Genomic DNA, 14,941 nt, shown 5'->3' with positions numbered 1-14,941 from the left:
TATGGCCACGTTCCCTCTGGAACTGTGGGGTGTTTAGCTTATGCAATCGCATGTTTTATTGCTGTATACTGCAAAGCTTGGACTTCTCATGTTTCAAACAGAGGAGAAATTGTAACCCACAGAAATTAATTGGAAACTTCCTCTGTGGCCTAGCACTTGGCTCTGCAGGAAGTCAGATTCAGATACTTCATTTTACCCTGCGTAATACCTGTCACTGGCATCGAGCAACTAATGAATCTCAAATTTTGGCAACATTGGAGTGGCTTGACTGCAGGTTAGAGGTTACTGGCTTTAAATTCTTAAGGGTTATATAAATTCTGAGCCCATTGAGTTCAGAGAAGTGAGTAAAAGCTATTCCAAAAACTCCTGGACAAATACTAGTTTAAAAACAAATTCAGTATTACTGCAGCTATCTGCAAGATGCATTCCATTCTGTTCCTTTTATTTCCCAAAAGGTTTCCAATACTCTGGACGCAAACTTGTCGGGAAAGTTAAGGTTCAATTTGTCTGGTAACCACACATTTTAAACTGTTATTCACCTCCATCTTTTAAGTTTTCTTTTGTGCTTGTCATACGAAATGGTGGAATGGGACCCTTTTTATTCGGAACTTAGTGCCAATATCAGATACTCCTAATTCACGTGTAATATACCCAGATGCAAATTGAAGTTCTACCCAAACATATTCCTTAACTTCATAACATGATCCTCTACAGCATCAGCGTCCCCTTTTCCATTTGTTGCATGAAACATCCCTATGTCCTTTTGGAGATTACCAATTTATGGGCAGTTTTGTTCTTGTGGACTTATGTCTACTGGGAATTAAAACTGCACAAACTAGTGTTTGCTTTGGATCATAAGTTTTTAATCCCGAAAATCCAGGATAGGTTGAACCCGCATCTCCGATAATAGAATGTATCTCCATGTGGCTCCCAATCTCTCTTCTTGACCCCTCTCTCTCTGATCAAGATGCTTAATAGTAATAAGGACATCATGACTAAGAGCAGGGGTAAGCCATACTGTCTTTTTTGAGTCTGCTCTACCATTCAATAAGATCATTGATCAATGTCAACTCCACTTTCCTGCCCTTTCCCCATAGCCCTTGATTCCTTGCCCAAAAAAAACTCTTGATCTCAGTCTTTCTCTGGGTCTTTTAGTTGCAGTAGGTACTAGAGGGTCATATGAGTATTCCATGATTATTCATCTTACTTTTACTTCCCCTTCCTTTGGCTAACACAAAATAAGCAAGTAGACATAATGTCTGGTAAAGGTTGGAATCATGTTGTGGGTACCAACATACTTTGCCACTGCACCATTAGCTGATTGCATAGATTTTTCTTGGAAGGGGTGGGGGAAGCTGTTGAAGATAATTGAGGTTACTAAATCTTAGATTTCTGTTCAATGTTGTGGTTAGTGATAAGTGCATGTAAATATATTAAATTATAATTAGTCTGAAGAAAATACTTTCATTATCTCCTCCCCAAAAATCAGTTGTTGAGCTGGCTTCTGCTGCATGTTAACCAGACCAATAAGGTGCTGCCCTGGCAAGCCTGATATACTGTCATGACAGGAATATATACACTCCATTCATAGTCTTTTGTCCTCCACTTCTCCCCACATTTCTCTTTGAAACTGTCATGATATGTTACATCTTTGCCATTGTCTAATACAAAGTCACCATTTGAATAACCTCATAAAATATGTAGTTTAGTCATTTATACGAAAAGAGAAATAAATAGAAGTGTGGAAAATTTTTATGGGCTAGCAGCCTTGGACAACTCATTCTGACTCCCATTTTGGCAATTTTCATCTATGTTCCAAAATGCCAAGATATTCCATTATACATTAAAATGTACTGTCCATGCAACTAGTGCTTAAAATAAAAATTCAATCCCTGTAGGGAGAAAATGGAGCAACTCTGACCAGCTGCTTGTTAATTTGGTGTTTTCTGTCAGTGATTTGATGGAGGCTGAGAAACTGGGCTCTGAATTCACATGCTCTTTTTTGGCAGCCAGCACCATTGAGCATCTGAGAGTCTGTTAGTGGTTGTGCTTAGGGGTTTCTTCCAGCTCCCAGGCCACAGTATTTTCTCCCCTTCCCCCCAAGTCAACTTTCAACTCGACGTTTAAATTTCAACACAATATTTGGTTCTTGCAATTCTAGGGTACGATTGTGTTCTTTGCCATAAAGGCTATTGATATCCAGATTGAGATTATATGTATGAGGTTGGGGGGTGGGGGGAGGAGGATTTGCTGTACGTTACTCAGTGCTTGAGGAAATGTGGCTCTTCATGCTGTTAAAAAGAAATATATATTTTTGAGCATTTTTACTGTATTTACAAATGAGCTAGACCACTAATTGACTTGTAGGTTATCATACAGTTTTTAGTGCAGAAATGTTGGTTTTGGGACAGTATATATGATTGCTAAAACAAAAAAGTGACACTCATTACACTCCACCTGAATGGGTTGTTAAGTTTCTAAACCAACATGGCCTGGGTGGTCTGTTCTTCTAACTTTTTCTTCAGTATTGTATGCATTGTTCGTACCCTGTTAGGTAATTTGTACTTTCCAGTCTTTGTAAAAGTGATCATCCTTTTACACTGGGCATATGATCATTTGCAAATCATTGGTAAATGATCTGCTCTATCATTGTTCCACTTGGGTATGGGCACACATGAGTGGAGCCAGGATATCATTGGGGCTTCTTAACCCAGGGGTCAGAGCAACAGCTGGTTTTCAGAGGTACACTGTTTCCTTTTCACTATTTCATCTGATTTGTCTCTTCCTGTGAAATTTGATTTTTTTCTGTAATTTTGCAGAACTTGCTAATTGCAGAGTAGTGATGTCATGAAGTATTATTAAAACTGTCTTTGTGCAAAACCATCTGTGCGTGAAGATTTTTGTTATTGAAGACAGGAAAAAGTGTCCAATAAAAAGCCAGGTGGTGCACTGAATCTTAACTTCTGTCATGCCACTTGGTGGGACTTGTATTCCTCACTCTGCTGAGTCCATAATTCTAACCATGTCACTGTGGGGTAATACCTCCTCGGAGAGCATGGAAATCGCTTGCCTTTGGGCAGCTAGTTTATGATGGCATTGGAGGCTTTCATGTGGCTCCCATCCTCTTGCCATGGGAGAAAGTGGTTAAAATGAAATGATTTCACTTGGTCAGAGTTTTTTTTTAAATGGCAGAAGCAGACAAGATAGCTAAAATTTGCCCTTTTTTTCCAGAATCCCTGAGAAATCTCTGTGATGCTTATAACCGACTTATGAGATTGTTGCTCTTTGTAAGTTAATGGAAGCAGCGACCAGGGATTACTCTAGCTTCTGGTCTTGCCTGTGCAGCTCTTTACAGCAGCACAACTGAGGTCATTGTAGCAATGAATCAAACTCTATACTTGGACTACTTCTCTGATGCATTTTTTAAGTGATTTAATCTGTTATTAAAAGTGTTACCATGACCTCACTATTGCAGAATCCATATGCTTCAAATATTTGCAAAAGTCTCTTCAGATTGATGGCCTTCAAGAGCAGTCACAAACTGTGAATGGGTTTTTTCTTTTCCTACAGCTGCTTTCTTTTCTTTTTAAATTTGCAGAAACCTTGCATCTGATCCCACGTGCCAAACTAGAGTAATTTTATTCACTGTGTTGTACCTGTGTACCGGTACCAAAGTGTTTGGTCCAAATCTTGTTGTGTGATGCTGTTTGCAGTGAAAAAAGTCCCAGGGAAATCGAACGATGACCTCCAGCTAGACTCGAAGAGTGAGCTGGATACCAGGTTACATGACGTTAGCGGCCAGCTGAGCTCTGGGAAGAAACCAGGCAGAAAAGGTTGGTGTAGTGCAACCTTGTGAAGTAGAACCTTAGGTGGAATGGGCCACCGCTAAAGTCAATTTGTATGTATATGTAATCGCCTTGATTTTTATGGTGCACGTACCTCTCAAACTGCAACATGTTGAATAGTGGAATTGAGGCTTGCGCTTGGGGAGGGAGTGCGGCTTTCTGTAGAATTAGCAAACTGGCTGATTTTGCTTGGTTGCACTCTGCTGCGACTTTGCTCAGTGGTTTTGAAACAATACAGTTGAGGGGTATGGTGCTAAATCTAATGAATTATTTAATTTACTGGGCTGAAATGAAATAAATAAATGTTTTTAATTCCGGTTATGCGCTACAGCTAATGTAGCACAATTTTTTCATTCAAGAATTTAATTATAGGCAGAGGGCAAGATGTTTTGATTTCCTGAAATTGTGCTGTGAATAGAGATGTGTCTACATGGTCTTCTGCTTTTGTTTAAAATGTCGTTCCTGAAACAAGCAATTGAAATGACTAGTCTCTGCTAATCCAGCATTACTGGTATATAAAATATTTAACATTAAAGTATGAGACTCGTACACTGAGACTTGTAACCAAGTTTGAGTTTCAGTCCAGACCAGACTGATGGGGTTAACATCACCTCTTTTCTGGTTCTGAGTCTCACGTGAGAACGGTATAAACCTTGAAGCCAGCAACGAATGATTTGTGCATTTGGTACCAAAAGAGAATTAATGTCCTGATCTCAACAGTCTGACAACCCATAACTCTAATAAAAAGTGTTCCTTTTTCTCTTTTCCCCTGCCCGTCCCAGGGTTTTAAAAAAAAAAATAATAATTTGAGCCCAGTATGGACAGTGCATCGTTGGTCTTTATTGAAATAAGCATATTTTCAGCTTTTGGACTTTAGAAGCATTTATACTACACTAGTGCTCTTTTTGTTTGGCCAGTGTTGTGTGTTTTGGAGAGTTTATAAAGCTTTTCATGTTTCATGCACAGCTTCCTAAGGCCAAAAAGTTGTGGCCTAATGGTTGGTATAAGGCTGCTGTTCTCATTGCTATTTATTTAAAAGGGTGAATGTTGCAAGTTTTTGTGATATTTGTTTTTAGACCTTTACCCCACTTCAGACTTTTTCAGCTATGAGCTAGACATTGCTCCAACTTTTGATATTGAATTTAAATTGCACTGTATTTAGCAGTGAACTGTGCATTGTATCCCACCAGATTTTTGACCCTTCAGTCCTGACTTCCAATAGATTAGAGGGTATTTCACTCCTTGCAGGTGGCTGGTCACAAGCTGATGAAACCTCTGACTGTTTTCATTGTTCCCAGTTATCACTGCAATACAGAGTCACTCACTTAGGAGTCATTTTGAAGGTTGAAGTTTATCTCTTCTGTAGATAGCGCTGTCCAGTTAAAGCCTGTATGAGGCATTCCACATAGTTTCTTATGCCATGTGTTGCAGAATTGCACTGTTGTTTGTCTAGAACTGGTGAGATCAGACCACTGGTTTCCTAGGTGACTGCACCTTATCTGGTAGCCTTCAATGTTGTAAAATTCCAAGTAAGTTGTGGCATTTTGGAAATGAAATAGAGAGCATGAAGTGTTGCATAATTGAGTTTCACAAGCATCAAAGTTACTTGTGTGTTTTAATCCTCTTCTCCTATACTTTGAGGGCACTAACTCTTTATGCAGCATTGTTAAGTTAGGCACTGGCGGGTCCAAGACATCTTGCCCAATTTTTAAATATTTGAACCTAGCGTTGGCAAGTTACTGGAGTGTAGCTTCCCTCTCCCTGTTTTCACATTCCATTAGCATTGACTGGAATAAAATACTGAGCTGAAATCCCAGCTGTCTTTCTTTTCCCTCACCCTCTAAGCTCAGGGCTATTGGGATAATAGTGCATTATCTGCTGACCTAGCTGAAATTAGTGCAGATTAGAAATCTGGCCTTGGCATTGTGGTCCAGCAAACCACCAGGCCCCCTCTTTACCCAGTTTGGCAGAGAGATCTCTTTTCAGCCTTCATTTTTAAATCTGCACCCTTCTAAAAAGGAATTCAGAACCATGGGTTAGAACTCAAAATTGAAAGGTTACTACATAAAATATGAACTTATGGTGTTGGCATGGATAGTGAATTGGATAGCCAGAAACAGCGTTGATAAATGGGGCATTTTTAGGTTGCAATCTGTAACTAATGGAGTGCCACAGAGATCATGGTTGGTGCCTCAGCTATCTACGATCTATATTAATGACTTGGACAAGGGGACTGAGTGTATTGCAGCTAAAATTGTGGGCGATAATAGAGAGGTAGGAAAGCAAGTTGTGAGGAGGACACAGTGTCTGCAAAGAGACATAAATAGGTTAACTAGGCAAAGATTTGGCAGATGGAGAATAATGTGGTAAAATGTGAGGTTGTCCACTTTGGCAGCAAGAATAGAAAAGCAGAATATTATTTACATGCAGAGAGACTGCAGAATGCTGCAAAACGCAGGAATCTGGGTGGTCTTGTACATGAATCTCAAAACGTTAGCATGCATGTGCATTAAGTAATTAGGAAGTCAAATGGAATGTTGGCATTTATTGCAAGGGGGATGGATTATAAAAGTAGGGAGGTCTTGCTACAACTGTACAGGGCATTGGTGAGACTGCACCTTAGAGTACTGCGTACAGATTTGGTCTCCTTACTTGAGGGATATACTTGCATTAAAGCAGTTCAGAGATGAAGGGGTTGTGTTATGAAGAAAAGTTGGGCTTATACTCATTGGAGTTTAGAAGAAAGAGAGGTGATCTTATTGAATCATATTAAGATTCTGAGGGGGCTTGACCGGGTAGATGCTGAGAGGATGTTTCCCCTCATGGGGGAATCTAGAACTGGGGGCACAATTTCAAAATAAGAGGGTTCTAAAGAAGGGTCATTGACCTGAAACGTTAACTCTGCTTCTCTCTCCACAGATGCTGCCAGACCTGCTGAGTATTTCCAGCATTTCTTGTTTTTATTTCAAAATAAGAGGTCTCCCTTTTAAGCCAGAGATGAGGAAGAATTTCTTCGGGTCATTAATCTTTGGATTGCTCTTCTCCAAAGAGCAGTGGAGGCTGAGTCATTGAATATATTCAAGGCTGAGTTAGACAGATTTTTGATCTACAAGGGAGTCTAGGGTTATGGAGGGACAGGTGGAGCTAAGGCTGCAATCAAACAACCCATGATATTGAATGGCACAGCAGGCCTGAGGGGCCGAATGGCCTACTCCTATTATGTTGAAACTTGTTGATCTGTGTGACTGTGATGTTTTTAAGATTTGCTTTTGTGGATTAAGAGGGCTTTTAGTGCAGACTAAGGTCATCACTTGTCTTTCAGCTTCAGTTCCATGCCTGTGTTTATCTCTGCCTTGGTGGTGATAAGAATGCTGCAATTGGCTTCCTGCCCCTGAGCTATATATGGTTAAAAATCAGCCAGGGCTCCTCTTCCAGATCGCTTTCCAGTCACTCCAGTAAAGTGTGCATGCGTAGAGATTGGGTGAGGAGAGGGTCAAGTCAGTGTCAAATATCTGTTACCTTTTGGTGTTGGTGCTCAAATATGAAGAATGGCTGCTTGGAGAAGATATGGGAGGATGGCTGGAACTGTACTCCAGTAAGCATTCAAAAGGAGGAGAAAATTGGAACAGAAAATGGAAGGATTTTAGAAAAAGCTTAATATGCTAAAACTTAGTATCCCTAGACCAAGGTGAACTAATTTTTTTATTCGTTCATGGGATGTGGGCATCGCTGGCGAGGCCAGCATTTATTGCCCATCCCCAATTGCCCTTGAACTGAGTGGCTTGCTGTGCCATCTGAGGTCATTTAAGATGCAACCAGATTGCTGTGGATCTGGAGTCACGTGTAGGCCAGACCAGGTAAGGATGGCAGCTTTCCTTCCCTAAAGGATATTAGTGAACCAGGTGGGCTTTTACAACAATCGACAATGGTTTCATGGTCACCATTAGACTAGCTTTTTTAAATTCCAGATTTATTAATTGAATTCAAATTATCATGCTTAAGGCACCACAACTGAATGGGGCAGGCTCAAAGGACCAGCTGACCTTCTCTTCATATTCATATATTCTTGTGAACATGGAGATTTTAGCATTTGAACAGAATCATTTGACCCAACATGCCCAAGTCTTTGGATCGCTGTCCTGTCTTTCCATCCTATCCATCCGACTAGGAGCACTGGCCTGGGCCTCTGGGCTACTAGTCCAGTGACGTTTCCACTAGGCCACCGCCTCTCCCTCCACCCCTCCCTCCCCCCCCCCACATGGCAATGCTGCTGTTCCGCATAACTTACTTCCCATCCTGCAATATCGCCAGCATGGTGATTTACATGAGGAAAGGTTAGGGGAAAGAGACTGTCCTAATGGAGGTTCCAAATTTATGAATCAGATTAATAAAATTGATGCCCATTAACTCGCTAGAGTAGGGTTGGAAAAGCAAGGGATAAAATTTAATAATTAGGGATAAATCTCATCGAGGGTAATAGGTAATAGAATAAATTATCAGGAAATATTATAGCGAATGGTTTTGATATCCAGGTGTATTTTGGAACAAGTTGAATGGATAGGATGGGAAGACAGCTCGTGTCCGTCAGCAAACATTAGTGAGACAAACAATGTTTTTAAAAAAATCCTCGGTACCAATATAAAAAAAATCTGAAAAATTCCTTTGACATCTTTAGCTGCCAAAACTAGTCTAGGGGACCAGGTTGGTCATATTATTTAGTATTCTACTTATCTCTTGTACGCTGTGATGTCTAGCCCAGCCAGCAACAAATCAAATGCTGTTGTAAAGGTATGCAACGAATTTGCACTCGCAGCATGAGCTTGCAACTTGGTCCTTATGTCTACTATCCTCTGGAGTAGGGGGGGTGGGGGGGAAGAGGGGAAAAGAGCCTCTGCCAATATGAACAGTTTGGTCCCACATTATTTGAAACATCTGTCTGATCATCCAGGAATCTTGGACGTAATGCCTCTTTTCAGGGGTTGAATTGAGTTTCTGATGGTGTTGCACGCAGTTATCTTGGGTCTGTGTTTGGCTGCTAACCTGGTCTGTGCCTCCAGGGCCACTGCTCTAAGAAAGTTGAATCCAGGTAATTGAAGCTACTTGGAAACTGCTGAGGTCAAACATCTACAACTGTTTGTAAGTTTCAGGCTGCAAGTCAGTGATGGGCTATGGCAACCAGTTTTGTCAAAAGCTGACTATTTGCATTAAAGCCATCACACGACCAGTGCCTTACTGAGAGTGGGCAAGAGACTTGCTCTTCAGCCTTGTATTGCTTTGAGCTGACTGACAGGCTGATGACCATGAGTGTCTTGGAAGGATTTGTCAGTTGTTCTTAGAATATCTGAAGAAAGTGCACAACATTGTTCCACCCACTGACCAGACAGTGCAGTCAAAACTGAAATGTTGACTGGGAGGCATACTTTCATTGGTGCAGTGTGTTGGCACACCACTGTGACATGGGACTCCACCACCTCATTCTTTGAAGTAGTTTATTGTGTGATTCTTTAGGAATAAATTTGTCATAACCATAGTAACATAACGCACCTAATGCATATAGATGTTCAGGCTCTGACTGTTAAGTGCACCGAGTCATGTGCTCATTCACACATGCTCCTATACATATGTGCATATTCTGATTTATCAGTTTTCAGTGGTCCTGCTGCCTTGTGCTTTCTATCTGGAGCAACAGACACCAGCTCCAACAATCACTGCCTGCATGTGTCATGTGATAAAGAAACAGACAGCCTGCTGATACTTTAAAAATGCTGAGAACTCTCAGCAGGTCTGCCAGCATCTGTGGAGAGGAAACAGCTGACTATTCAGCTTGATGACTTTTCATCAGAATTGGAAGAAGTTTAAGAGGTAACTAGTTTGAAACAAGTACAGAGGCAGGGAAAAGGGAGGGGGAAGAACCAGAGAGAAGATCTGTTATGGGGTAGAAGGGAAGAGCGATTAAGTAACAGAAGGGATGATGGTGTAAGACAAAGGGGGGTTGGTAATGAGACAAGTAAAGAAACGAGGTCTAGAGATGTAAGTAGAGAGCAGAATCATCAGTGATAGCTGCCATCCAAGAACGAGCAAACAAAAAAAAAAAAAGGTGCATGATCTGAAATTGTTGAGTCCGGAAGGTAAGGTGCTGTTCTTCAAGCTTACGTTGAGCTTCAGTAGAACAGTGTAGGCGGCCGAGGACAGAGAAGAGGTCAGTGTAGGAGTGGGGCAGAGCTTGTTGAAAAATCCTGTAGGTTGAAGTTACTTATTATATATAGTGAAACATTGCTAATCTGGGTTGAAGGACGAGCTTGTAACTCCCATGTACACCCTGCACTAATTTTTTAGATATTGTATTGCTGTTATCAGTGAACATGGTAATGTCTGTAATCTAATACCAGAGTTTGCACTCTGTTTGCTTCATTGGTGGTTCATGCTTGCTGCACTGCATTAACATACTTTGAGGCACTGTGAAGAAACCACTTATGGTTTATACCTGTTGGCAACTCATTGAAGTTGGTTAGAGCGGAATAGGAGTTGGAGAACATTTTCCTTGCATGTTGCTGTTCAGTTAATGACAAATATTGGTCAGTAACAGCTCATGCATGTACATAATTTCAGACTGATTTGGATATAGTGATGTAATTATTGTGGTCCTGGGTAACCAACCCAGAGGTCCTGAATTTGAATCCTACCAGTTGTGAAATTGAATTCAATAAATCTGGTAATTTCTGGACTGTCACCCACAAAAGAAAAGTGTGAAAGCTGCTGGGACTGTTATTTTTTTTTTTAAAAAATCAACTGATTTAATATTGTCCATCAGACCATGTAACCTGCCCTCTCTCTATTCTGACTGCCTCAGTCTTGAATGTACTCGATGACAGAGTATCCACAGCCCTCTTAGAGAATTCCAAAGATTCACAACACTCCATGAAGGAATTTCTCCTGATCTGAGTCCTAAATGGACAACCCCGAGATTATGACCTAGTTCTAGACTTCAGCCAAGGAAAGCAACCTGTCAACATCTCTCCTGTCAAGCCGCCTCAGAATTTTATACATTCCAATTAGATAATTTCTCATTCTTAACTCCAGTTGACATGGGCCCATTCTACTTGATCTTTCCTCCTAGGACAGCCCTCACATCCCAGGAATCAGTCTAGTGAATCTTCATTGCAGCCCCTTTAAGGCAAGTTTATCTTTCCTTAAGAAAGGAGACCAAACTGTACACAGTACTCAGCAGGTTTTGTGGAGAGAGAAACCGAGTTAATGTTTCAGGTCTGTGACTTTTCATATGTTCCAGAATCTGCAGTATTTTGCTCTTTTTATTTGTTCGTGAGATATGGGCATCGCTGGCTAGGCCAGCATTCATTGCCCAACCTTAATTCCCCTTGAACTGAGTGGCTTGCTAGGCCATTTCAGCGGGCAGTTAAGAGTCAACCACATTTCTGTGGATCTGGAGTCACGTGTCGGCCAGACCAGGTAAGGACGGCAGATTTCCTTCCTTAAAGGACATTAGTGAACCAGATGGGTTTTTATAACAATAGACAATAGTTTCATGGTCACCATTAGACTCGCTTTTTAATTCCAGATTTATTAATTGAATTCAAATTTCACTATCTGCCATGGTGGGATTCAAACCCATATCCCCAGTGCACTAGCCTGGGCATTACCACTACGCCACCACCTCCCCAGTTATCTTAGTGTACACTGTACTCAGTGTGGTTTCATGAAAGCCCTATATAATTGCAGCAAGACTTAACTGTTATATTCAACCCCCTTACAATAAAAGCTAACGTACCATTTGCCTTCCTAATCACTTGCTGTACCTGCATGTTAGTTTTCTGTAATTCGTGCACAAGAACCCCAAATTACTTTGAATAACATTTACATGTCTCTCAATGAGTTATAGGTAAACTGCCTAAAGTGCTGAATATTGGCCTTCTGTTGACACCGGATTGAGAGGCTGGAGGCTGCTGATCTCTGCTTGTTCCAGGTCCCATTTACCTGGTGGTGGTGGCACCCCTCCACCGCCTTTGTTCGACGGAGAGTTTCATCTGTTGCCCCTTTTTATTAAAATAAAACCACCCAGTTTGTATATTGTTGGAGACTAGGTGATTCCACCCACTTCTTCCCCCACCCCAATTAATCCAGGAGCATTAAGGCCAAATGTAAAACCTCAGTTGCCTGATAGTCGATGGCTGAGATCAAATAACTCAGCACAACCATATCAGCTGTGGCTCAGTTGGTAGCACTCTCGCCTCTGAGTTGCAAGGGACTGTATTCAAGTCCCGCTCCAGGATTTGAGCACAAAAATCAAGACTGACACTTCAGTGCAGGACTGAGGGAGCGTTGCACTGTCAGAGGTACCATCTTTCAGATGAGATGTTAAACTGAGTTCCCATCTGCCTGCTCAGGTGAAGAGCAGCAAGAGAGTTATCAACAGTATTCTGGACAATATCCCTCAATCAACATCATAAAAACAGATTAACTGGTCCTTATCTCATTTCTGTTTGTGAGAGTTTGCGTGTGCAAATTGGTGGGCACGTTTCCTACATTACAACAGTGACTACAATTCAGAAGTACTTCATTGGCTGTAAAGCACTTTGAGGCGTCTGGTGGTCATGAATGGTGCTATAGAAATGCAAGTTTTTTTTTCTTAAACTGACCTTGATCTCAGCTGCTTGACAGATCTATCAGGGATTATTAAGTTTAATAATTTACAACACAATGGAATTGTGAGTTCTGTCTCAAACTCGAAAATCTGCAATTACTTTCTGCATGTAAACAGGAGCTGAAGAGTACTCTAATGTGGTATCACTTATGGCACTTCTCTTTTTCAAAGAAAATTAATTTTGTGCTACTTGAGATGAGATGGGAATGCTGGGTGATAGAATCCAGACTCAGGTGAGTGGCCAGTGCCTGACCCACTGCATCACCCACTTTTTTTTCTAGGGAGTTGTGGGGGTTTTCTTTGCATCTGAGATCCAGATCAGTACTTCAGTTATGTACTCATGGTTCTGGATTCTATTCTTTGGCCGTATAATATCCAACAGCCACAGAACATATGACCGAAGACACAAGGTCAGTGGTGGGATTGACCTGTGACATTGCAGTAGAGATAAACCTTCCAAATTACCGCTTCCTTTAATTTCATGGAAGAGCTGTATTAGCTCTTTTCATCAGTGTGCCCAAACTATTGATGGCAACTCTTTGATGTGTGGAATGTGAAATTTACAAAGAGGCTGGGGCCTACTATATCTACCTTTTATTAATTTTAGTAATTCCACATTAGGTTAACATTGGGGTAATATATTTTGAAGTTGTGGCTAGCATTGATGGCATTTAGTTTGTCACCAGAATTGTGATCAGCAAACATGTCATTTATTTAAAAAAAATTCAATTATGAACCAATTGAACTCTTAAATGGTTGGAAAAATCTGACTAACATTGTTGCACCAATGTAGGGATGTATTTTATATTGGACAAGGATCTTTGGGTTGAATTAGCATTGCTTACTGCTCCAGTCTCTGGTACTAATTTATTTGATTGGCTGTTTGGGATTAGCATTCAGAACGAAGATTACCTGATGCCGACTGGGTTCCGAAGCTCAGGTGGCTTATGTCCATGGCTGACATCAACTGAACACGTCCAGGTCTCACCTTAATGATCCCATTGTTGGCAATACTTCAAATCTATTTGTAATTCAAAGTTTAAAAAAAAATAGAATTACATTTATTATGCAGCAGAGAATCAGCCATTTGGCTCAACCAGTCCATTTATGCTCCACTTGAATCTCCTTCCATCCTCCTCATCTAACTCTAATTCAGAAGAGTACTTTTCCCAATAATATTTTCATTAAGGCTTAATAAGAGCAGGCATCTTATTCTCCTACCAGTCTGTGAGGAAATATTGAAGAGCTATCCCTCTGATTTCTGAGTGAATGCTTTGAGCACTATTCCACCAGGAATCTGAACTCTTAGCTAAATCATTCACTTTCATGTGAATAAACGGACCTTTTGTGTGATGTTCGAATAACTTCTCCTAGGAATCTTGTTAGTAAGGTCTCCTGTATTTGGAGTGGCCTTTGAAGTGTGAGCCATAGCTCAGTGGGAGCATAGGACTTTTGACTGTGCCAGAAAGTGGTGGGTTCAAGTCCCACTCCAGGACTTGAGCACAAAAATCAAGGACATGTTCCAGTGCAGCGCTGAGGGAGTGCTGCACTGTTGGAGGTGCGCCATTAAACAGAGGCCCTGTATGCCCCCTCAGGTGGACATGAAAGATCCCATGGCACAAAAATCAGGGGAATTCTCCCCAGTGTTCTGGGCATTGTTTATTGTTCAATCAGTATCACAACAACAGATTATCTGGTCAATGTGTGGGAGCTTGCTGTGCGCAGATTGGCTTGCTGCCATCTCTTACATTTACAACAGTGACTTGCAACACAAAGTACTTAATTGGCTGTAAAAGTCCTTTGGGATGTCTCATGGTCGTGAAAGGTGCTTTATAAGTGCAAGTTTTTTTTTGGAGAGATATTCTTTACTATCCTTCACCTACAGAGTCTCAAGTTGTGGGACAGGGAAACTAATAATGAACTGAGCATGGTCTTGTTTGACATTTAAGGTTGTGTGCATATCTTGTAATGAATGCTCGGTTGCCAAGGAATTTAAAATTGACACATGCAAGTGATATGTGGTGTTACATCTCTTCTAGTGTCCTTATTTACTCCCAATCTGCTTAAGTTTGAAGAAGAGAAAATGCTAACTAGGTGAAACATTCTAGAGTTTTGTAATTTCATATGGGCTGTGGAAATGTTAGTTTGCTTGTCTCTATGAAACCTGGTACAGGAATGACCTGGTACATAAAAGCAAAATACTGCGGATGCTGGAAAACTGAAATAATAAGAAATGCTGGAAATACTTAGGTCTGGCAGCATCTGTGGAGAGGGAAGCAGAGTTAACGTTTCAGGTCAGTGACCCTTCATCAGAACTGGCAAATATTAGAAATGTGAAAGGTTATAAGCAAGTAAAGCGGGGGTGGGGCAGGAAATACTGAAGGAGAAGGTGTAGATAGGACCATGTCATAGAATAGCTGACCAGAAGGTCATGGAG

The 14,941-nt window shown here is 41.0% G+C and overlaps 1 protein-coding gene across 8 annotated transcripts in view; it reads left to right on the top strand.

Moving 5' to 3' along the window:
- brd4 (bromodomain containing 4) overlaps positions 1 to 14,941 on the top strand; it is a 218,749-nt gene that overhangs the window by 156,545 nt on the left and 47,263 nt on the right. For 7 of the 8 annotated variants that reach the window (XM_068020995.1, XM_068020991.1, XM_068020993.1 and 4 more), the window contains one exon: positions 3,714 to 3,833. The exons of the other annotated variant lie outside the window; for it this stretch is intronic. In XM_068020995.1, coding sequence (XP_067877096.1) covers positions 3,714 to 3,833 — 120 coding nt within the window. The remainder of the gene's footprint in view (positions 1 to 3,713; positions 3,834 to 14,941) is intronic. 8 annotated transcript variants of the gene reach the window in all.

Source organism: Heterodontus francisci, chromosome 43 (genome assembly GCF_036365525.1).
Source record: "Heterodontus francisci isolate sHetFra1 chromosome 43, sHetFra1.hap1, whole genome shotgun sequence".
NCBI lineage: Eukaryota > Metazoa > Chordata > Chondrichthyes > Heterodontiformes > Heterodontidae > Heterodontus > Heterodontus francisci.
Note: the sequence above shows the minus strand (reverse complement) of the source record. Positions and strands in the feature narration are given on the sequence as shown.